This window comes from Amblyomma mixtum, chromosome 1 (genome assembly GCF_055824585.1).
Source record: "Amblyomma mixtum isolate Tamu chromosome 1, ASM5582458v1, whole genome shotgun sequence".
Taxonomy (NCBI): domain Eukaryota; kingdom Metazoa; phylum Arthropoda; class Arachnida; order Ixodida; family Ixodidae; genus Amblyomma; species Amblyomma mixtum.
In genome coordinates, this window is record NC_143012.1 from 4,069,982 (window position 1) to 4,093,315 (window position 23,334).

At 46.1% G+C, this 23,334-nt stretch overlaps 2 protein-coding genes across 14 annotated transcripts in view; one reads left to right on the top strand and one right to left on the bottom strand.

The window, feature by feature from the left end:
* LOC149365290 (uncharacterized) overlaps positions 1 to 5,636 on the top strand; it is a 52,021-nt gene extending 46,385 nt beyond the window's left edge. For all 3 annotated transcript variants that reach the window (XM_089541835.1, XM_089541828.1, XM_089541843.1), the window contains one exon: positions 3,404 to 5,636. In XM_089541835.1, the coding sequence (XP_089397961.1) occupies positions 3,404 to 3,467 (64 nt within the window). In that variant the 3' untranslated portion in view covers positions 3,468 to 5,636. The remainder of the gene's footprint in view (positions 1 to 3,403) is intronic.
* Positions 5,637 to 18,609: 12,973 nt separating this feature from the next.
* p120ctn (adherens junction protein p120) overlaps positions 18,610 to 23,334 on the bottom strand; it is a 107,586-nt gene continuing 102,861 nt past the window's right edge. For 6 of the 11 annotated variants that reach the window (XM_089541894.1, XM_089541853.1, XM_089541899.1 and 3 more), the window contains one exon: positions 18,610 to 21,389. In XM_089541894.1, the coding sequence (XP_089398020.1) occupies positions 21,243 to 21,389 (147 nt within the window). In that variant the 3' untranslated portion in view covers positions 18,610 to 21,242. The remainder of the gene's footprint in view (positions 21,390 to 23,334) is intronic. The other 5 variants (XM_089541875.1, XM_089541867.1, XM_089541896.1 and 2 more) reach the window with 5 other exon arrangements.

Below are 23,334 nucleotides of genomic sequence, written 5' to 3' on the forward strand. Positions count from 1 at the left end.
TCGAGTCTTCCGGCCCCAAGTCGCAAAATGCCAAACCAATGAGTATGCTTTCTGGCAACATCATGTTTTATAATGCACTGATGTTGACCCCACACATGGTTTCAATCTTCTCTTGGAGTATTTTAGCTCGACATTTGCCACGGAACAGACGACATTTCTAAATTACTATGCCATGGCACTCCATATAGGCTGACCACTATGGCTGCAACCAGTTTGCACATAACGTGATGCAGAGGGCACTGGAAAACATCAGCAAAAGTTCCATTTCGTTTGTGCAGCGCATGTCGCAGTTTCATGCACGACAGCGTGGTTTCAGATTTGGAGTGCCACAGCCACTGCAACGTATCTGATGTTCTGAATCTCTCCGCTGGTTGCGTCATCTATCGCTCAACAACAAAAGCTCACGCAGCAAGCTACTGTCTTTGAGATCAGCCATTACAAGCAACAGCCGGGTACAAATCTCGAAAGTCGTACTAGTTGCCGTCACCGTGCTGTTGCAGAGAGAGTTTCCCCTCTTTGTTTATCTGGCCTTGCACGCCATTTTTACCCTCTCCACATCACCTCCAAAGAGGTGATGCAGCCTCGCGGGAACGCTGCTTGGCTCGCCACGTGCCCAGGTGGGGTGGCGCATAGTTTGAGCTATCGGTGGTGCCACCCATGTTCAAATTAATGGGCTGTATTTTACATGGACACATATGGAGCTTGGACAGCCCAAGTTGTACAGTTCGAATTGTTGAAAAATTTGAATTGATGTTTGAATTCACAAGCTTTCACTGTATTTGTTTTATTCATTTATTTATTTATGGTTTGGCCGAGGTCACCCTCAGGGTCGTGCTCCACATAAACTCAGTGAGCTGGTTTGACCCAGAGTAGAAAGAGAAAAAAATTTTTTCATCCACTTATAATGCGAGTTTTGGAAGCTTGCTGAGAGCATTTACTGCATTTTTCGCTTGGCTTGACTCAGTGGACACTGTTGAGGAGGCGTACATGTGGCGACTTGTGTGTTCAGCTCGATCCTGTGCCATATTTCGGAAAGGGGAATGCATCTCCATGTGCCTTGTGCTGGCTCGCTCCCCCTCTCGTGCTGACACTCTTGATCCATGAATCTCACGAGAAGAAGAGAGCAGTGCACATTTGCCCCAGCACTCGCAGGAGCCACGTTGACCTCCTGTTGTTATAAACTGAACCACTGCTTCTGGTGCGTATGCAGGACAGCAGCACAGGCACCATTGTCTGTCATGTATGTACAGACTTTGGTGCCACGCTCACACCTGCGCTCTTCTTGCACTGTGTGCATGCATAGACTGGCTCCGGCATGCGTACAGGTCACTTTTCTCTCTCTCTCATGTGCGACCAGGAAGTGTCCATGGAGTCTTGGCTTTATTGATCATCGTCATCAAGTGTACTGTCTCGAGGGAGAGTCCTTTGTCAGAGATATTTTTCTATATAGAAACGCATCTTCGGTACCATTGAACGGGTTCGATATCTCACATTTCTTGAAAACGCGGCTGAATAGTTCCTCTGAAATGCTGGCCCAACTGTCCACGATCCAACTGCAGAGCGTGACTGGAGAGGCCCGTTTGAGTCGTACGGTGGCAGTAACTGCAGACTCTGTCTACTTTAGCTAGTCCATAAAGTAGTGCTTGATGTATTGCCGATGCTTTCGGCAACAGCGATTACCTTTTTCTTTTTTCTTTTTTTTTTTAAGAGCAAGCAAGTACTCCTTTCGCAGTCTTGGCATTGTGCGAGGTGCAGTCATCCTGCCTCCGATTGTGCAGGCATTGCGAGGTCGGCATAGTGAAATGGCATCAAAATGAAACCATCGAAACAGTCTGCCGACACTGCATCTAGATAGCGCCTCTTCTCACTGGAAGCCTGATGATTCTGACAGTGCCGAGACCGGAAATGGGAATTCGGGCTGAAAATTGCTTGGACCTGCATATAACACGAGGCACAAATTTGTGTTATCTTGGAATAATTTTCTTGTTTGTTTGTATGTTTTATGCTTGAGTTGTTGCTTGGCATTGCTATACAGTCTCTGTCCACCCCAAAAAGGTTCAGTTGTGAATACAGCGCATGTGCTATCGTTTCATGACCCCTTCTCTTGTGCTGTTTAAATCTTCAGTGTAACACCATACCGATTTGCCGAGGTATCTCTCCTGCTTTAATGGCCTCGTCTTAAAAACGAAGCCTCTCCCAGCTGCGCATTCAGTCATGCCTCCCGAGTGCTGGTGACCATTCTCGGCAGCATTTAAATGGGCAGTCTGCTTGTGCATGGAGCTGTCAAAAAATTACGCCGCATCATTAGAGCTCGATGTTGCTGAAAAATGCACAAAATATTGATACAAAGTAAAGCAGCGAGAGCTGTCGTTTCGCGTGCACTAGCAACACCAAGACTTTGGCACATTCATCAGCGGCACTGCCGACTTTGAGGTTGTCTTCCAAAAGTTAGTAGAGTGAAATGAAGGCCTTTACTTCCTGTCTTTTCTATCATGCATTCCTTTAGACAAAGCATTGAATTCATGCCCGGTGCGCAAATGTGCCATCTCGGACTGTGCTAGTACTGCTGAGATGAATGCTGCAGGGGTCAGCCGCCTTGGTTGAATATTTGCAGCTTAGAGCTTCCATTGAGTCCACCCATATGGCATTCCACCTTTTTTCGTTTCCTTCAAGTTGCGGGCCACCTTATGCAATGCATCCGCCAGTATGCGAGTAAATACGGCCATGCATAATAATCAATTATAGCAAAAGGAGTGACTTTTCTTTTCTATTCTTGGTAAACGAACTAGTATGACACTCGAGTAAATGCAGTAAGTGAGCAGTAGTCCTTGTACGAGAAGTATATAGTGTCGCTGTAGGTTAGCATAAATTTTCATGGCCTCCAGTTTAAAAACTTGAGTGACTCTGATTTAAATTTCTACTCTATCGCAGCTCTGTAGCAAATATTCGAAAGTGAATCACTGCACCTGACTGGTTTCAATTTAATTTGGATTGGAAATAATTGTGGCAATGTGTGACACGTCAGGTTGGATGGTAGTAAATGTGCATGGCGCATGCTTGCATTGATGGAACTTGACGTTCCAGAAAGCACCATATGTAACGTGTGTTTGCTTTTCAGAGTCTTTTCGGTTATTGCATCTAGAAAACCAGATAAGACTGGACCACATTCAACTGTTACTATTGTTTAACATAAGGATTGTTTATAACTTACATAATACATAAGAATAGGAAATAAGGTGTCTAGTCCACCCTAGCAAGTTATTTATAGTTCTGTTTCTAGTAGTGTTTCTTATCCTTTCCTGTCTTACATTTCTTAGATGGAATTGTGCAAATGTGCATGTAGGGCAAGGAGTGCTCTATTTTTATTTTTTTGTAAGTCCTTTTTTTTGTGCGTTTGGTGCAGAGAGAATGCTACCGACAGTATCGAGTGGAAACAGCCAGCAGCGGACAAGGATGAAGCCGAATAGTCCTTGAAGCAGCATCATGCATAACTTGGAGCAGTTTTAGATGCAACGCTGGAACATCTCGTTTTGCTTTATGGACACATGTTTGGTGGGGCGCCGATGCGAAGAAGACTGGTATTACGATAGCGAATAAGAAAAAATGTTCACTCCTTGCTTTGGACTGGCTTGCAACATTGTTGCCTTTGCATTTTTCATCTCAGAAATTAGTTGCCGGTGGTGCGAAAAGCTTTTGTGACTGTGAGTACCACGCATTTGAGGGCGGCAATAACAATCTCTAGCGTGTGTTTTGGGGTTTGCTTGGCTTGTCACTGCCAAGTAGTCACTGAAGGACTACACGGACACGAAAGGTAATAACTGAGCTCTTGAAAGTGTCTTCTTTCAGTTGCACCGTGCGGCTATAGGCACTCAAGTTGCTGAGAGTTCACCGTATTTTATTTTTCTAGTCTTAAGTTATGTAGAATGTCAAAAGCATGTTTCTACAATCTATTAAATTCTGTGCATAGCAACTACTGTAAGATGTTTGCTAGTGTTTTGTGATGTTAGTCAGTTGCAGGTGCTGTTTAAATGTGGCATCTGGCTGTGCCATTATGCCTGTCAGTCAAACAGAATTTTTACATGCAGAGAAATGCCTATTTACGCTGACTGGCTGTTGCGATAGTAATTCTGCTTAGAATCGGAGGAACTGCAGATTCGGACTCCTGGTGTGACAGGTGTGTATATGCCCGCAAGAGCGGGCATTTGTCTTTTGATGTGTTACAAGGGAACGGATCCTGTGCGGAGTGACTGCCATCTGTGCCTTGCATTTTCTTTTTGTTACACAAAGGAAATTGGGCTGCCTGTGTATGATGGCAACCAAGATAAGGCAGATGCATGGTGCAGTTGTGTGCTTTAATTTGTTGAGCAGCTTTCGTGGAAGGGCTTGGAAGGCCCTACGAGGGTTGAAACTATAGCTTGCTTTGTTTCAGACCACAGTGTTGGTTTTTACTTTCCCTCTATTCACTCAATGTATAACTCACGGGGCTACCTCTTCAAATCGTAAAATCTGCTTCGTTATGCATTTAGCATTGTGCGTGCATCTTAGACTAGTCACTGTGCTATATCGTTCCATTTAATGCTGCAATAGCCACCTACCATTTCTCAGCATGGCAGATACTCATTGAATGGCTGAAGAAGTCTGTTGAACATGTTGGAGTCATAGTTTATTGTGATGTGCAGGTTTGCCATGCTTGATTTATCTTGCTGGTCCCTCTTTATTTTTATTTTTTCATATCTGTGCTGTGCGACAATGGTAAAGACTGTTGGTTGCCAAGAAGCGGCTTGTTTGCTGCGATGATTTCTGCACTAAGCATAATGTGTTTTTTAAGATTTGTTGTGACAAGCTGAGGATTGCAATGTTGACACTGTCATTGTTTTGCCTCAGTTGGTGCATAAAGGCAAGTCCATGCGAGCTATGCTAGGGCTTGCGGTGGCACTTGCTCTGTTTTGAGCCTCATTGTGTATACTAATGGCCACAAGTGAAATGTGGTAATGCAGGCATCTGGTCCTAAGCTTTCTCTGATGCATAGCAGTTTTTTATACCCTTGCGCAGTTTTAACCCCAAAGTTGTGAGGAGGTGTATGCTGCGCACGTTTATCATTTATCAAAACATGCACACCGTTGTGTCGTGATGTGGCCGAAAGCCATGTGGCTTTGCCTCTACATTTGTTGCTGGCCGCTAGTAGATGGGCCTTGTCAGAAGCCAGGACTGCCTTTTTGTGATTCTGTGCCCTAGAGTTCAGTTTACTGTGCTGTTGCGCTCACATTTTGACAGTGGCTAAAGCGTGTCTGCCAGCATTTTTCCTTGTGTTTCGAGGTTGGGCAAAGGAACTTGTTCGTGTCAAGTGCAGACCTGCTTGCTCATTTTTCAATGTTTATTGTTATCATTATTTGCTTGAAATGTGCCTGTAAGCTCTTTTTTTTTTTTGCTTGCATGGAAGGCGGTTGCAACTTCCATTGCAACAGTTCGATAGCCTCCAAGTACAAAGGTGGTGTACCTACTTATAAACTGGGCATTTGTCACGATGACCTTCAAAATCGTAATCGTAAATGTGAGGCATCCCTTCTAATCTCAAGTTGGAAACAGTTTTGCTGTGCAGATTTTATGAGAAATAAAACTTCTCTGCTTTCTCACTAGTACTTTCTTTCATTCCTATGAGAGGTCACAGGCTGTACCATCCAGACAGGCCTGGTAATACTGAGAAGGGGACCCTAATAAGCAAAATCATAGCGTTATGCGCAGTTTTACCACTATGTTAGCCATTTCGCGAACCAGTTAGTGGTGGCCACTCATCGTACACCACTGACTTTCATGTGCGTTTTGAAGAATTTCTCATACATAAAGCAAAAAGGAAAGCTGGAGGTATAAGCATGGCATTGAGTAAGCTACGCCAGTTAGTTGCGAGACCCTATCAGCAGATCATGTCTCCACTGAACAAAATCCAAAAGGTTTTGAAACTCTCATCTGTTGCGGTTGCACAGCAGCCATAGTCGTTTGAAGTCATTAACGCAGCTGATTTTGCGAAAAACAATGCAATGGCCAGCGAACGATCTCACGGTAGAGGTAATGCTTATTGGTAGGTCATTGATGTAAATTAGAAACAATAATGGGCCTATTGCACTACCTTGTGATACGGCAAATGTTACATCATTTAAAGAGGATGAATAATTATCTATAGAAATGAATCGTTTACAAAATGATAAAAAGCTTCTTATCCAAGAAATTGTTAAAGAATTGAGTTGCAAGGATGACAGTTTAGCTATCGGATGGCAATGTGGATTGCGGTCAAAGGCTTTAGCATAGTCAAGGAATGTACAGTCGATTTGTCCATACTGTAAAACCGCTTGTAAACTCGTCACATCATTTCCCTTTTCTGAGCCCATGTTATTCTGAAAAGAAGAAACCACTGCATGCCTTCTAAATGTACTGCCATGTTAGATGCAATGACGTGCCCTACAAAACATTTCTGACTCCGAGTGATGACTTTCTTTTGTAACTTGAATAAATTTCTATGGGGGAAATGATTTCCTCATGTTTAGACAGCATCTGATCACTAGCAGTAAAGTGTGTTGAAGTCGAGTTGAATTTTGCCAGAAAATGTTTTTTGTATTGAGAAAGATAATTACTTATTACCCCTTTACTCCAGATCGAAGAAGTGATAAAAGGCTTTCAAAATGCCAACGTCAGACAAAAAAAAAAAAGAAAATGTACAAGTCCAGCAGCCATGAAAAAAAAAAATGCATGCACTCATGAACACTGTGGTTCAGGGAAATCAAAATACCCTATCCCCAAGTCCTCCTGATAGCGGCACATTAGTTCTTTTAAGAACAAAAATATCCTCCGCACATGGCGGTAAAAATTTTAAGATGACAAAGTAAACAGATTTCACTGCCACTGATAGGCATATATTACCTTTACAAATCTCGATGTACGCTAACTTTCGCAAGACTCGGACGCGGATTTTTGGTTACCCTGAGGAGCACGTCTTCGCCTCGGCAGGCACAGCGGCCTGGCAATCGCCGCTGTACCAACGTAGGGCACAGGACATTCCTTTTGCCATTGCTGTAAAGAAGAGGAACGTTTCTTACCGATTACTACGTATTGCGTACGGGTGCCTTGCACCAGTGAGATAATTAATTATGACGGCTACGTGCGTCCTACACTTCAGAGGTCGGTTCAGAATCCCAGATGGCGCAAAGCTTGTGATCGCTTGCTTAAATTTCGAGCAGTTCGAGGTGACATTTACGAGACTGTTCGTTGCGATGCCTCTAGCCGTTTACATTACGTGCAATCAAGTGCTCGCCGCGTACGACCGGGAGTGAATACTCCGATCTGGGTCAATTTATTTAGCTATCAGCCTACAGTGACGTACCTCCCAGTAAAAAAAAAAAAACCATTGGAACCAATTGAATTTCCAAATGGTTCCAATTGGACTAGTTGAGTTTCCAACTGGTTCAGATTGGAATGGTGTTCCAATTGGATGGTCCAAATTGACTAACCAATTGGACCAGTTGGGTTTCCAACTGGTGGGCCCAATTGGTCTTACCCATTGCATCCAATTGGACCGCCCAACTGCACCCATTTTTTTCAATGAATATTCGCATTTTTGACAAACAAGGTATAACCAGTATGGTTTCTATAATAAGAGCTATCAGCAGCTTAACCTACTAAATTGTACTCATCATCTTCACCACCACTGCAGCTGAAATTAAATTAAATAACTGCGCTCAGTGGGCAAGCGCCGCTGAGCAGAAGTATGTTCTCTGGATTTACATATTGAGCTAATATATGATACTATAGTGTACTAGAATATGGGTAGTGTGTTCAGGCGCCGCCGCTCACCATGCATTGCGGCGCGCGTCGAAAGTGCGGCGGCGCTGCTGTAGCATGGGCCGTGGGGAAAAGGCGAGCTTTTCGTTGTCGTCTGCTAGTAAGTGACGCGTACGCGTGCATTGACGCGGTTGCGTGGTACGCGGCTCACAGAAAGTTTTTCATGTGATCCCTTTCTCGGGCTATAATTGCCGCTGGCCGTCCAACAGTGAAGAAATGCCGAATCGTCAGCGGCAACGGCACTGCTTTACACCTGTGTGCACAACAGGCTACCATTGGACCAAGGTGAGCAGCCGTCGCTTTTCGCTGTTCCAAAAGATGAAGCGCGCAGGAAGATCTGGGAGCGGAATTTGCTCCGGAAAGACAAGACCCTGGATGAAACGTACTCGGTATGAAAACTGCGCACTTCGAGCCATCGTGCATTCTCAGAGATTACGTTCACGTTATAAACGGAGCTAGGAGTCCGGATACCACGCGGGAAACCAGAGTTGACGCTGGACGCCGTGCCGACGTTGCTATAACCCGAGCTACTTTTCATTTTTTTGTCAAGGGCATCAAACAGTCGAGAGAGGCAGGGCGAAAAGGAAAAACTGCATGCGAAAATCAGACGATGTTCATAAGTATGCCACCGCGGCCGTCTGATCATGAATTGGTCACGATTTCGAGGTCGCGTTTCCTGCTCGCTGCAGTATGCACAATAGTTTGTTCATTACCCTTGTGTTCAAACTTTCCTCGGCAGCAGTACCCGCTGTAAGTTCTCTGCGCCTGTACACAATGCAGCTATTGGAAAATAATTTGGAGCTGCTTTTCCGCAATTTTGTCTGTTTTGAGGCCGTCTGCTAGTCACTGCTCTTTTTTTTTCTTCCGTGTGCGTCTTGTCCAATCGCATTTAATTTTATTTGTCGTGCATGTACAATGACAAACATTTACAGGACACGTTATTGAAGTGTTGGCTTTTGAAAGGACCAAAAACACTCTGTGCGATGTACAGAACGCACCGCCGCGTATCGGGAGGAGTGGGAGGAGTGCATGCAGTGATGATGATGATGATGATGATGTAGCCTTCCCTTTGTAACGGGCGGGCGCCTACCAAAGGTGCCCTGGCTGGATAGATACACACATAAAAACACCACTATCAAACGCGAAGCGGCAAACACACACGCAAATACCGACGAAACAGTGCTCTGGTAGCGCCATCTCGTGGCTTTCGACATCAACAGCGACAGCCGCGAGTCCTCCCTGAACACAATAGGGTCATTTCTTTAATCTACACCAGCTACACCAGTGTAGCGGTGCTTCATTGGAGGTATTGGACATTTGCTACACTGGTGTAGCTGGTGTAGGTTAAAGAAATGGCTCTACTACCCCATATTCTAGTACACTATAATGATACTATCATAGAGTTAATATGATACTATGTTCAGTTGTAGAAATATTTGTCCAAGATTCTAGAGCATATTATTCACAAGGTGGTGTCCAATCTGAACGAGCCGCAAGGCATGCTGGGTACTCTGACTTCCGGGTCTTTCGGCGAGATGCGCGTGTACGGCGCTCTGCTTGAAATGCGGATTTGCCAAGCTTAATCGCTCCTAATAAGTTAATACGCGCGAATGAAGTCGTAAAAAAGGTCAGCATGCTCTACGTGCATTATTATGCCCACGCTCGACGTTCTGTATTGGAATTAAGGGCGGAAAAGCGTTGTAAGTGCGAATGTTTCGGCGTGCGTCGTCTGTTCGCGCTGAAGTTTAGGACGCTTCATTCACTCGCTGAAAAGTCCGCTTCTTGTTACGGTTATCATATGGCTGCTCCATAGTTCTCAAATATATATTTGAGTACATATTTCCTAGAGGTTTCGCGCTTCCAGGCGCTGAATATATGGACTACCAGCAACCGCAGCCTAGCATTACGTACGAGCGCATATTGTAGCAGGGTGGTTACGACGGCAAGGAGCTTGAACCGTGCAAATCCGCGGAGGACTTTCGGTACTTTTTCTATACACGCCGCGGTGGCCTAGCGGTTAGGGCGCTCGGCTACTAAGTCGGAGTACCCGATCCGGGACTCGGCGGCCGCGTTTCCGATGGAGGCGAAAGGCGCCCGTGCGTTGCGCGATGTCAGCGCACGTTAAAGAACTCCCGGTGGTTCCAATTAATATGGAGGCCTCTACTACGGCGTCCCTGATTGCCCACGTGTCGCTCCTCCTCTCGAAAGTCTGTGCAATGTTTTACAACCTTAGCAAGGGGCACAATCTGTTTTATTGTCGGTTCCTGTACTTGTCAGCTTAATTGCTTTCGTTGCATATTTGCTATGCTTTATGGAATAATTACTGCAGAAGCTGGCATTCTTAACAACTCTGTCATGTGATTTAATTTTAGTTGAGCTGTAATGCAAAAATGCAACTGCATTACAAATGTGTTGAATTTTCAGCACTACTGTAGTCTTTCTGCCTGTACGAATTACGCCCCGACAAGCATGCACAGAGACTTTGTGGCTGAAAACCTCCACTTATGTGCGCCAAGAGCCCAGATGGGAAGTTACATGGCAGCTATTCCAGTAGTGAGAGGCGTCCACTTACTGCAGCTTTGGTGGATGCACAAGAACTTTTCTCACAAACAAAATTGACTATGCATAGTTATGCACTGCAACTGCACTGCGTTTCACACCCTGCATGGTGGTGTGGGACATTACAAGCCATTTACATTTAACTTGCACCTCTGAATGTTAAGAATTTCTGTACTCGATTTCCCGATGCTGGTTGCTGCATTAGGTAGATGAAAAAAATGTACAAAAATAAATGCTTTGTTTTGTGTCATCTCTTGAACATTCACTAGCTTCAAGGATGTAAAATCAATGTTGCTTCCAATGAAAGCAGAGGAGAGCCTGTAGCCATTTTGCTGTTGTGTGCTTCATGCTCTGAGCCTAGTTGAAGGAGTACCACCAGCCTGTGTACAGACAGATGTCGCCAATGATTGGCACCTCAGCTGTTTATGCCTAGCTATGTATAGAAATGTGGAGATGTATAACTTACGCACTGTATGCACAATGTTCAAGGTAAGGTAGGTAAGTAACAACACTAGCAGCTAGGCAAAAGATGAGCTTGCCTTCTGTTTTTCCTAATAAAAACCTAAAGCCAAAACAAGGCATCAAAGCCTGCTACAGAGCTTCACTACAGGCACTACAGCACTTGTCTCTTCTCCTTTCTTTGTTTGTGTTTGCATGCTTTGGTGCTGCTCCTTTTCTTAGATTCAAAATGCACCAACTAGCCCCAAAAGAAGTTTTATTGAACGTAAACAAAGTCAGGCACAAAGACAAAACAGTAAGTAACAGGAGCCAAAAGCAGAACAAGCTCTTGACGTGGGCAGCTTTACTGTTGAACTGCAAGAGGAGCAAGTTTCTCAGCTATTAATGAGAAACTCTTCTTGTCCTGTAGGTATAACATCATATCTTTGTCTTGCAAAACCTTTCGCAGCGCATTTTCTACAGCATGCAATAAATTAGTTTAATGCAGGAGATCTTTGTGACAAATAGTAAATTATAATAAATAGTATGGTCGAACGTAAAAAAAATATCATGCTTCAGCTTTTACAGCACACACAGAAGCTTGATACGAGTTGTTTACAGAATCTTCAACAAGTCCCTGTTACAAAGTCTTGTGCAATGTTGAACAAAAGGCATTTGCATCCAGTTTTAGCTTTGGCGTTAACAATGCGGCACAGCTTGCACATTGATAAACCATCCCTAAGACACTAGTGATACCAAAAAGTCTGGAATGACTGAACACAATGCGTTCCTTGGCTTTTTAATAAAAAAACGTAATTTTATAGCATGATTACTACTCTTGATCGTTATGAACCCAACGACCACTAGACCAGCCTCTGCCTTCCTTGTAGCATCTTGCACTTCTTGAAATCACCAATGTACCTCTCAATTAGTCAATCATTAAGTGCAATATTACTACATGCAAACATGCAATGCATCACATATGCAAGCTATAGACGTAGACATTTATTTACTTCATATGCATGTTCAGCACATAAACAGTGTGCGAATGACACTTTGCTGCACAGTGAGAGTTCACTATTATAGCATTTGTCTCAGATGTCAATTCTACTAAGTTCTGTACAATGAAAGGTGAAAAACAGCTAGGCTATGTTGGCTGCCATTTATTTTTAATTGTGTTATCCTGAAGTGAAGCTTTTCCCAACTTACTGACTCAGAGTATGAAAAGAAAGGCGGTTAATAATTCTTATCACTTTCTAATGCGATCACCTCGTCTGTCAGCCTCCCTCTCCGCACACAGGAAACGAAGAAACATTACTGCAACATGCGGGTCCACACAACCAGGGAACTTATGTGTAACAGGTTGCTTAATTATAATTTTCGACACTTGCTGCGTGCTCATGTCGACTAGTGTTCTGGTGAAAACGTGTTTCAGTTTGAGCATGAAATTAGCGAAAATGGCCTCATAGAACAATTTAAAACTCTTACAAGTGCTCGTAAACATGCCTTAACACTGCGACCAGAGCAGTGCCAGCGAACCAGATGCCGCCGTACGTGTCCGCGGTGTCGCCGTTTCGACAGCTGACGGCAGTAACAACACACGCCTTAAGTATTAGCTATGAATTCGAGCTACTCGCATTCAGCGCAAATGTCTAGGAATAATCGTCCTGTCCTTTAACATCTTAAGTTGTCACGCTGTACTGACGGAGGGCGAACAGCATATATTTGCAAACATAGCCCGCGCGGTGCTGCCGCCGTCATGTGAGAACAGTTGTGGCACATAGCCGAAATCTTCCGAGCGAGAAATTGGTGCTCCTCAAGGAGATAAACAACCTACTTTACCGAATTCTTCAACTTCCGTAACGTTCTCAAACTCTGCCGCCAACAAAATGCTCGAAGCACAGCATAGGGTTGACCGTCGCAGGCAGTCTGCCAGCGGATCGCAACGGCGCACTGTTCTTGCCGTTCCCTGTACTTGATGGCACTCGGAACATGTTGCATTCCGTTGCAATGAAGTTTCTGCAGGTTGCGGCAGCGCACAACATCCTTTATCCAGCAATTGAGCGCCAGTATTAAGAAAAGAAAGACCGAAACCGCACGTCTGCAAGCAATGCCTACGCAAACCAAACGACAGAAAAGACCCGGAAGTTCAAATTCACGTGACAAAGCTGCGCCGTGACGCAATGTCCGCCGTCAGTTGGACACCACCTTTATTAGTTTATTATGCCTTTAGTCATGTGCCTTTTGCTCACTTTCCTCTTTCCCCATTTTGCGGTCGAAAAGCCGTTGGCGTTCTAGTAGTCGACAGCGCATGTAGGAAATAATCGAGGGCTGCGTAAAAAAATTGGTACGATGGTAATTTGTGGTTCTAGTGATTATTGATTGATTGACGCGTGGTGGGCGGTGACGAGTTAATGAAATCATTGCAAATGATTAATAGAAGAAATGAAAAAAAAAAAAAGGAAAATGGTGGTTCAAAGGTGTCAAAATGCTCAGAATGAAAAGCCAATGCTTGATGATCTTGAGAGAATTTGGGGTGTATATATTTGATCAATTAATTCATTGAAACAAAAAACCTAAAGAGCCGCCGCGGTGGCTCAGTGGTTATGGCATTCGGCTGCTGACCCGAAAGACGTGGGCTCGATACCTGCCGTGGCGGTCGAATTTCCATGGAAGCGAAATTCTTGAGTACCGCATCTGTGCGATGTCAGTGCACGTTAAAGGTCCCCGGGTGGTCTTCCAGTCCGAATAAAAAAGAAACATCCTTTGTTGTTAGTCGCCCCTGCCCTGACTACGGCGCCGCGTACACGGGGGGCAGACGCCGTCAAAATTCGCGGCTGTCTACAGATGCACGCTTCCGCTGCGTGTGCGCTAGGCGCGGTTCTGATTGGTAGCGCCCAATCTCGGTACTGGGTGAGTGAAATGGGCGAGTGGAATGCGCTTTCGTCTGAGCTTTTCATTTTGAATTTTCAAAGTGGAATAACTTTCGATTGCATACTCCGATTTCAATAATTCTTTTTGCCCTGGTCTCTGGAACGCATGATGATTCTAATTGATGATATTAACCGATACTGAGGAAATCATCGCGGCGCCCCGTTAATCTGATTTTGTTAATGAAGCCATGCAAAAATTCTGTGCGTTTTCTTGGTTCAGTAAGAAAGCAGGAATTGTGGCATTTTAAGAAATATTTTACATAAACGTCCTTAACATTTCAGCCACAGTAAATAGTTCCTGCTTTCACCTATATTGCTGTAGCTTATGCTAAAATTAACTTAATATTGTTAAACACGGTACTTTTTTTTTTTCTTGAGATTCATACCTAAATTAGGAATCAAGGCCCTCCAGATAAAAATACGAGAGATGGCTCATAATACACACCAACTTCAATGTTTGCAATCTAGAAATTGTAATTTGGCTCAATTTAGTTGAGGAGGAAAAAATTTTTGACGTCCACAGCCAGCCTCCTCGGTAGATACTGCCGAACTGTCTTCTCTGCAGTTCCATCACTTGGACGCATGCTAGGATTGCCCCTAGACAATGTGATGATGCATCAAAGCTGAGAATGAGTTCTTTCCTTGAATCGCAATGTCCCATAATAGGAGCAGCACCTGGTAACTTTGTGCTTTGTAACTATGTGCTTACTCTGAAAAAATAATTCTGTCTCCTTCGCTCAAACCCAGGTCCCATCGTCCAACAGTCCTTGTTGGAAGAACGGAGCAGAAGCACAAGTCTATGGGGAAGCTACTAAAGACCACCTCCTCATTTATTGGCTATGTCAGAACCCAAGGTTTGTACCTGCTCGCCAGCACATCATCGTGGCGTTTGGGCCCAGGTAAGTGCTCGTTCTTCACGTCTGTTTTCACTTTCAACACGCTCTCCGGCTAGTCACCATCATGTTCGGGCACTGTTTACACTTTCGACCCGCTCTCAGGCTCATCGTCATGGTTTTCAGGCGTGTTGGGTCGCGGAATTTTCTCGACAGCTTTAGCCTTGCCTGGGTGAAGTTGAATTCCAGAGCTTGAAATAATGTGTCCAACAAAGGCCAGCTTCTGGACACTCAGCTCACATATGTCCGTTTTCGTTGGTCCAAGATGCCATGCTCAGCCAAGTGCCAAAACGCAGATCGGAGGTGCGCCTCATGCTCGTTCGGTGAACTGCTTGCAAAGAATAGGTCATCGAAGTATGCATGACAGAAGTCGAGGCCTTGAAAAATGCAGCTCCGGAGCGTCTGTCCAGAGTTCATCAGGGCAAATGGCACGTGAAGAAACTAGGAACAGGCTGAAGAGCGTTGCTATCGCTATCTTCGAGACGTCCTCCGGAGCCATGAAGATCTGTTGGTAGGTCTGCATGAGGGCAACTTTGGAGCAAATTGTCGCACCTTGCAGGGCGTTGTGTGGTGGAGAAGAGACGATGGGCATTTTCAAGGCATTCTAGGATTTTGGCCGCCTCGTCCAAGAACCTATGCTGCATGTGCGGGCAGCCTACACAGCCCACACGATGATGGCAGTGGGCGATCCAGGCGTTGGGGTTGGAGGAATGTTGCCCTATCGTCTCACTGAAACGAGTTGTGTGGAAATTTAAAAAGCCCCAAGATGGGGCATATGTAATGTGACTGAACAAATGGAAACACAAAGCCTGAAGCACACGGTGAGAATAACGGTTGTAGGGTTGTAGCGTGGAGGTTCTAAAAAAATAAACCGTTCGAAAGGGGAAGGCAAAAGGTGTGCCAGGAAAAAAAATGGGCGCAAGGCTGTTACATAATCCAGCGCAAAGTGCTGCTCGAATGATGGCTTGACAGTCCCCGCATGGTCGCCAGTCTTCTGGTGTAGACTCGGCACTGTGTGCAGCGGTGACTAGTGGACGGGCAGATTATGCCGAGCTGGAGCATGTGGTCAAGCCTTTCTGGGCTGCTTGAAACTTTTCGGGGGAGAGGAGGCATGGGCGTGTGCGAATCGCTGGGCCTGTGGAGACTATGTGGTGGCATACATGGTGTTTAACGACCATGCTGGCCTGTGGTTGCCGCGTCCACTCGGAGAAATTGCGGAGAATACCGGAGAATTGGGTAGCGCCTTGCTGCGGCAGCAGCATGAGGGTGAAGGGGATGTGTCCCTCATAGCCTAAGTTGCTTCGGGACGTTAAACCCCCATAAACTATAAACCAGACACGCACACACACGTGCGCACACACACACGTATGCGCACTATCGTTTCAGCGGTTTGATGAGGGCACAGTACAGATGCCGCGTCTACCACGGGTATGCGGCTCTTTCAACCATGGCCGCAACGCCGCTCACCAAAACAAGCACGCCCGCGGAGCCATCTGCTACGGAGAGCGCCAAGCACCTCGCACGAGAAGAGAACTCACTGGGAGGCTAGTGCAGAAGTGCAGAAGAACTTGCGCAGCACGAAGTCAAATCGAGTGCCAAAGTGCAGGTGGCGCTAGCTGCACTGCCAAATCGAGTGCGAGAGTGCTGCACCTCCTGAACTGTCAAAATCCCGGTTCGCGCCCGCTTCCTCCAGCCTTTGCTATGAATGTATGGCACCGATTCACTTCAGTAATTTTTTATTTCGCATGACTTTACTGCAAGTAAACTGCATAAGAAAAAAATAGAGAGACGTGCATATTCTAGTGTCAGGGATTGGAATATCTGACTCGTTCAACTCAGCCGTGGTAGGTGCAGTATCAATTGCCCCCGAGTAGTGTGCTCTACAAGACGAGAGCTTATAAAGCGCTTATAGAACAGCAGCGCCAGTTCTGTTGTCATGAAGCAGAGGTGCACTGAACTACGCTTTGTACCTTGCCGGTCGGCAAACCTACTGATCTAGCCACCGTGCTCGAAGTGTATCAGGCAGAGAGTTTCTTACTGTACACGTCAAGCTCCTTCGTTTGTTACCTGCTGGCACGCCCGAATATCTACTTCAACCGCTTGCTTTGCTTCGCCTGTGCATCGTTCGACAGCTCAGACTGTTGCAGAAGGAAGGCGCTTTAAAAAACTCTGGAAATCTGGACCCGTATTACGGAACTTTGTCAAAAATCTGTCAAAAGTTACTGACAGTGACGTCAAAATGACGAAACGATGTGACGTCGACGCCTGACGCAAAATTGGCGCAACGAGGAATCAGCCAATTACAGCAGAGCGGCGCCCGAAGCATTTGCCTGCACGACGAGGGACCGTCTGCTAAATTTTTGCTAAAAGAGTAAAGAAATGCACAGCGATAAAAATAATTATTATTTTATTTTGCCAGAAAATGATGTCTAAAGCTAACAAATATTAAGAAAAACAAGAAACGCAAGAAGTTAGGCAATTAAATTTCCTGGTGGGTAACTTTTGCTGCCGCGGGGGTGCGCAGACGGTGGTAAAACGTCTACAAGCCGCTTTGCACGGAAACTGGCTGTTCCACTATAGTGTACTAGAATATGGTTCCACGGCTTGATACTGTTTTCTTACGCGGCGTCGAAAATCAAGGTACTGTGCGGTTGATCTAAGTGCGGAAAAATCGACGAAGCCAACTAGTTAAGGTCTGTGTTGTTCGGCTTTTACGATCGATGACAAAAGTGTCAAAGCGTGAAGCGTTGTATGTGATGTGTGGTCGTCTGTTTCTTTTTCCTCGGCCGGTAAGCAGAAGACGACCACGAAGTGCAATTTGCAGGGGAAAATAAAGTTCTTTGCCAGCATAAGCATGTTTTATTTGTATGTAGCTGTGGCACAGAGGTGTCGTCGGCTGCCGAAGCTTGCTTGAAAGCCGCCGGTCGCAAATAACCGCTGTGCACACAGCACCCGCTGCTGCACCGACAGCGCACTCGCGCGCACACCTCCAAATTCATCGGCGAGTTCGTCGCACAGCCACACCGCAGTCTGCTTCTCCTGTCGAAAAAGGCGTCGGAACAGCTCGTCCGGCAAGTCAAACGCGTCTTCGTGCGCCCACCTTCGCCATTGCTCGCGTCGCCGCAGCCGCCTCAGTCTTACAGCCACATACGCCGCCGCTGCCGCCATTTTCTGTCAAAAACTCGACGGTCCAATTTTGACCGCCTCGAAGCCATAAAAAAAAAAAGCGTCAAAATGAGCCTGCATAATTAGGCGTGCAACGTCACCACTTCTGTCATGTCCGTGACGTAAACGCCAGCCACCCATGACGCAAGAAAGCAACATGGCCGCCGACCACGGCCGACCAATAGGAGCGCTGCTACGGCGGGGCTTTTTGACGAGTTTTTGACAAGTTTTTGATTTGACAGTTCCGTAATACGGGTCCAGGGCAGAAATAAGGTGCAGCCACAGAAGCATGCCCCGTGCTTTTCCTGTATGCTTCTGCTTTGAGTTCCAGCTACGATAAAGGGTTTAAGCGCAGCTCTGCATATTACCATTGATGTGCAGGTGTAATACATCCTCCCTTCTTGCAGGTCGCGAAGGGAGGGTAAAATGCAGCTGTGTCAAGTAGTCTTCAGCTCTGCATGCAGACTTTGGAATTTCAACGCACACAATAGACAACATGAAAATGACGTCCCGTCTGTTGTGTGCACCGAAATTATAAAAGCACGAAGAACCAACTAACCCAAACCGTCTTGGTTACGCACTTCTTGTGAGGTGCCGCGGCTCTAGAAAAACCCAGTTGCTGTGGTACAGCGCCGACCAGCTCTTACCAGCAAGGTATAAGAAACCAAGTGCGCCAACGGCGGTGAACCACAAAGAATTTTTGAAGCTTTTTCGTCACACATGCCTTACCCGGAGAATAAAATGTAGCATACATAGTGTATCCATGGCACTTAACGGAAACACATGTAGCATTGGTCCTCAAAATCACCTTTATTTCAGAAGTTACAGTTCATATCAGATACATTTTACAGAACAAAAATGTACACTAGTCCATTTGGAAAGAAAAAGGTATATAATGTAAAAGTTACAATATGTCATTATAAAAAGTTGCCTATGTTCACGAGAATCAAGAAAAGGTTGCCTCATCAATTACAATTCGTCCCTCAATAAAAGAAAGTGCCCCTTAAGCGACCTCACTAAAACTGGAATGGAATGTGAATCCTTGCACAGAGACAAACATACTGGCTGAATATAGAAGGGGACAAGAAAAAAATGCAGTTGCACCAGTATTACACAACACAAAAGGGGACTGGCGACATTCATAACTGTACAGCATAGACCTTGGCAGAATGGCGGGGTGGCAACAGAGTTGCCCATCATATAATGTCAATGCAAAACAATCTCAAGAAAGAAACTACTCTCTTCTGTGAAAACAAAACTAGCTAAGGTATTTAAATACTGTCCAAAGAATGCACACGAGTATGGTACACACATATTAATGACACAAGACTTGTTCACACGCCTAGCCAATGCACCGCAAAACAAAGAAACGGAACACCGCGCAAATTATGGCCGGCGCTTAAGTAGTTTGCACTGCCTACAAAATTATGAAATACAAGTACTCTAGGCAATGGCAGCGACAGAAAAAAAGCAACGTCATCATCAACAAGCGGAGAAAAAAAACAACACAAGGAATCTGAGGACAGTGTTTTTTGAAAAGTTCACAGCTGCTCTGGAATGACGGAGACAAAAACGGCTCCAAAAATGGCAAAAAAGAGAGTTGTGGTGCAGGCTCCATTTGTGGTACTTTTTCCCCCCTCTTGCTGATTTGCAGCCAGGGCTGCATTCATTGCCCAAGACGAAGAGGGCCAGAGCAAAGATGGCCACAGCAGCTACATTGCGCCAAGTCGACCAGTCGCCTGCTAACGGACTGTGAGAGCAGACTGCACGAAAACAGCCTCCGAGCAGACCGGCTTAACGACTCAGCACCAGCATCGCTACAGCCGTGCACGTGCACGTTCTATGGGTAAAGCGACGCCAGCCAGGCCATGCTCATTTGTAGACAAGATGGTTCAGTAATGACGGGTCCACAGCAGAGAGAGAGAGAGAGAACAAAGAGGGGAGGGGCGAGCACTCCGTCTGTGACATCCATCGTTCGACCTGCCTCCCGATCAGCACAACCCAAGAAATGCAACGCAAGGACCTGCGACACTTGAGCAAAGTTTCCGCCATGAACAGTTTGTGTTGAGACAACAGAGACGGGGGAGGCGTGTGCAAAGGTGCTTCTGGAAGGACCCGATTTCACCGTAAAGTGACAATCAACAAGTTAAGAGAAATGAAAGGAACAACGGTGAAGAAGCCGCAAAGGAAGGACAGGCAGCAAGTAACAGTGGAGGACGGGACAGGAGGGGACAACCGAGAGGGTGTCACACGCCGAGGCGGAGAACAGTGCACCACATGCGCACATGGGCAAGAGGAGAGGTGTGTGTGTGCGTGTGCGCATGCTTGTCTGTATCAAAACGAAATGTAGTTCAAAACCGTGACGAGCCATGGCAAAAAAACACTCTTGTTGGCACTGGCAGGATCGAGGAGTACGGCATAGTAGTAGTAGTAATGATGATAGAATGTATTTGTCGCGGTAGCATACAGAGTAGTAAATGGCGAATGGGAAACTGTGTTCCCATGTTACTTCCCCATGCGTCCCTGAAAACCCTCATCTTTACCTTTTCCCTCCTGCTCGAGAGGGAAGAGAGAATGCACCGACCGTCCCTTTCTGCGTCGGCATCCTCTGCTGAGGACAATGTTCAAGGGGGTCACGCTGCCTTCGCCTCTGGCAGCATTCTGCTTCTCGCACTGCGAGAACAGGCAGCACTGGAACTTCCCCCAGTTCCTGTGGCAAAAACAGTGAGTGAGAAAGGTGGGAGGACCTGGTCTTGACTTCCTTATTTCCAACGTTCTATCGCAATCAGCCCTTCATTTTAACTCCTCTCTACACAGAGAAGAGACGATGGCAAGGCGCGCCACACCGCCGCCACTGTCCACACACGTGCGCACACAGTTGTCGAGCGTCTCCTCACATCGTCTATATATATCTATATATATATATTTTTTTGCCGATCCGGTGAAGAACCACAGTCCGCAGAACACACTAAGTGGGAACTCGTCTTCAGCCACAGACGTATTGTGTTCCCAGATACAAAACCTGGCACTTGAAATAAAATGAATAAAACGCCGATGGCCATTAGAGCCACTCAATCTTGGCAAATATATTTAAGAAAAGAAAATGACAGCAAGGAACTGACTTTGGCTTCAAGCTTCTCCTAAAACGTGCAACACAAGCACCCCAAACAAAACATGGGGTGCACATACCTCCAGTGCATGCCGCAAAAGCACGACAGTCTAGCACAAATTGATAATGGCAATAATAATAGTAAAAAAAAAAACTAAAAAGCACAGCAGCAAAACACACTGCTGGCTCATCTGGAAAGTGCACGCACAATCTTCTTTTTTCTCTTCCTTTCCCGAGCAAGGCATGTGAAAACGTCCCGCAATGGCGAAGGGTAAAAAAAAAAAAGAAACGACTGCTGAGATGTGGCCGTGGTCCTCACACCCAGGAGTCTCCGGCGGGCTGGGATGCCTGGCCGTCGAGCGCGAGGTACTGGGGCCCCTGATCATTGGGATAACGGTCCTTCTTCTTGTTCACCTGGGCATAGACAGGCTCAGGCGGAGACCTCATGGACTGCTGCTGCTGCTGTGTGGCCAGGGAAGAGAAGACCAACAAAGACACCGGCCATCAGCGAAGGAGCAAAAGATCTAAAATGCAGGAGTGCTGCTAACATAAGGTCCGCTCAGTTCGCCAGCACTACGTGAACTGGTTCTCGCGGTGCTGCACTTCACCTTTCGTTTTATTGGTGCAAGATGGCGTCGTCTGCAAGACGCTATTCATTTCAAAAACGCGCAGACATTGTGCAGGTCTAGTTCAGGAAAACTGTGCACCCCCTCAGTGGTCAGCGCTGAAATGGTGCAGCTGCAGCCGTCATGGAAGCAGACGACGGCTTGCGCAACGACGGCTTGTGCTTCGCGATAAATAGCGGAGACATTCGAATTATACCACTCGTCGATGAGAACGATGCCCTACACCGGCCCGACTCTGATGGAAAGTGACTGGCCATTCGAGAAGGTGACGACGGAGGTGGAGACTGTGACCATCACTGGCACCTTGCATCTCTCGACCATCGTGCTCTTGACAGACCCGTTACTGACGTTTTTTCTTTGGACTAATAAAAAAAGTTATAACAGTACTCAAAGCCGGTTATGTTAACTAAAAAGTATACACGTGCATGCAGCATTATGCACGTTGTTGCAACAACTGCTGAACATGCAAGTCGGTGCGCGCACACCTCAGTCGTGTTCATTACAAGGACACACGTGCATTTTGCTTATACGAGATTGCATCAAGGCTGATGCATGGCAACCTTTTGCTGCAATGTGCTGTCTGAAAATTCTTCATGCGGTTCAGGATGTTGGCAGCCATTGATATATGGGCGCCAGGCTTCTGGCTGCAATTTGGTGGCGACGCCAAGGCTAGCAGACGACCAGGCTCGCACTCGACCATTCGTTATGGAAGCAGCCAGTGCCAAGCTGCTCTTGAACTGGCGCTACACGCTCGCGGCACTGCCACAGAACTGCACAGAACTGGTGCAGGGAGTGCAGGCGAAGCGAACGGACCTATACTCATTAAAGTGAAGCTGAAATGCTTTAAAAAAAAAAATTGAGTTCCATGCAGCATTTTAGTTTTCCGTCCGTTGAACACGAATATCTCATTTAAAAAAGGCGAAAATAGATGCAAAAGGCTGCTTTTCACAAGAAAACGCGCACAAGCGTCTAAGGGTGAACGCCGAATGAACACCGCGGTCGCCTGTGATTGGCCGGGACTGTCCTGATGCTATCTGTGGCATCTTCAGCCAGAACTGACGGTGCTATTGTGTAGCGATTTGCTTTAGGTGACTTGACAACCCAACCCGATTTAGAAAATTACGGATTATTCAAGCAGTGTTGAACAGCTTGGACTGTTACTGTACATGTTCGAGCTATCAGCAACATAACCAATGACACTATGGAGTGAGTCAACAGTGAAAGCGAAGTCACCACATTTGAGCGTGTTGGAAATATCAACTGGTACGTATGTTTTGCATAGCTGCACGTGCAACAGACAAGAGAGAGAGGGAAAAACAAAACAAAATTGTATCAAAGCGCTATTGTGCACTCGCTACTGCAAAAAAGCAGAAGCAGATACTTCTTGCAATGCTTGTAAACACGAATGAAGGTAAAGCAGATGCTCTACCTCTACAATGAATCCAGGGATACGCCGTAGAGGAGCTGGCTTGCGGAAGGCACAGTTGTGTATGACAGTGGAGGGTGGAGGCAACGCTACCAATGGGCAGCGCCATCAGACGGTGTAAATATAACTAAGAGATTTGCAAATATAGCTCCGCTTTGCCGATCACAGAGTCACTTTGCTTGTTGCACCCAAGGAGCCGTTGGATGCAGTAACCGAGAACGGTGGTGAGCTGTGCGACAACGGTGAACCACGATTCGACTGCCCATGTGACAAGGGTATAGAAAAGTGCCGGAAGTGGCTCTGGCTCAGCATGGATGCGAACTAACTAACTAAGAGTCTGCATGCAAACAGATGA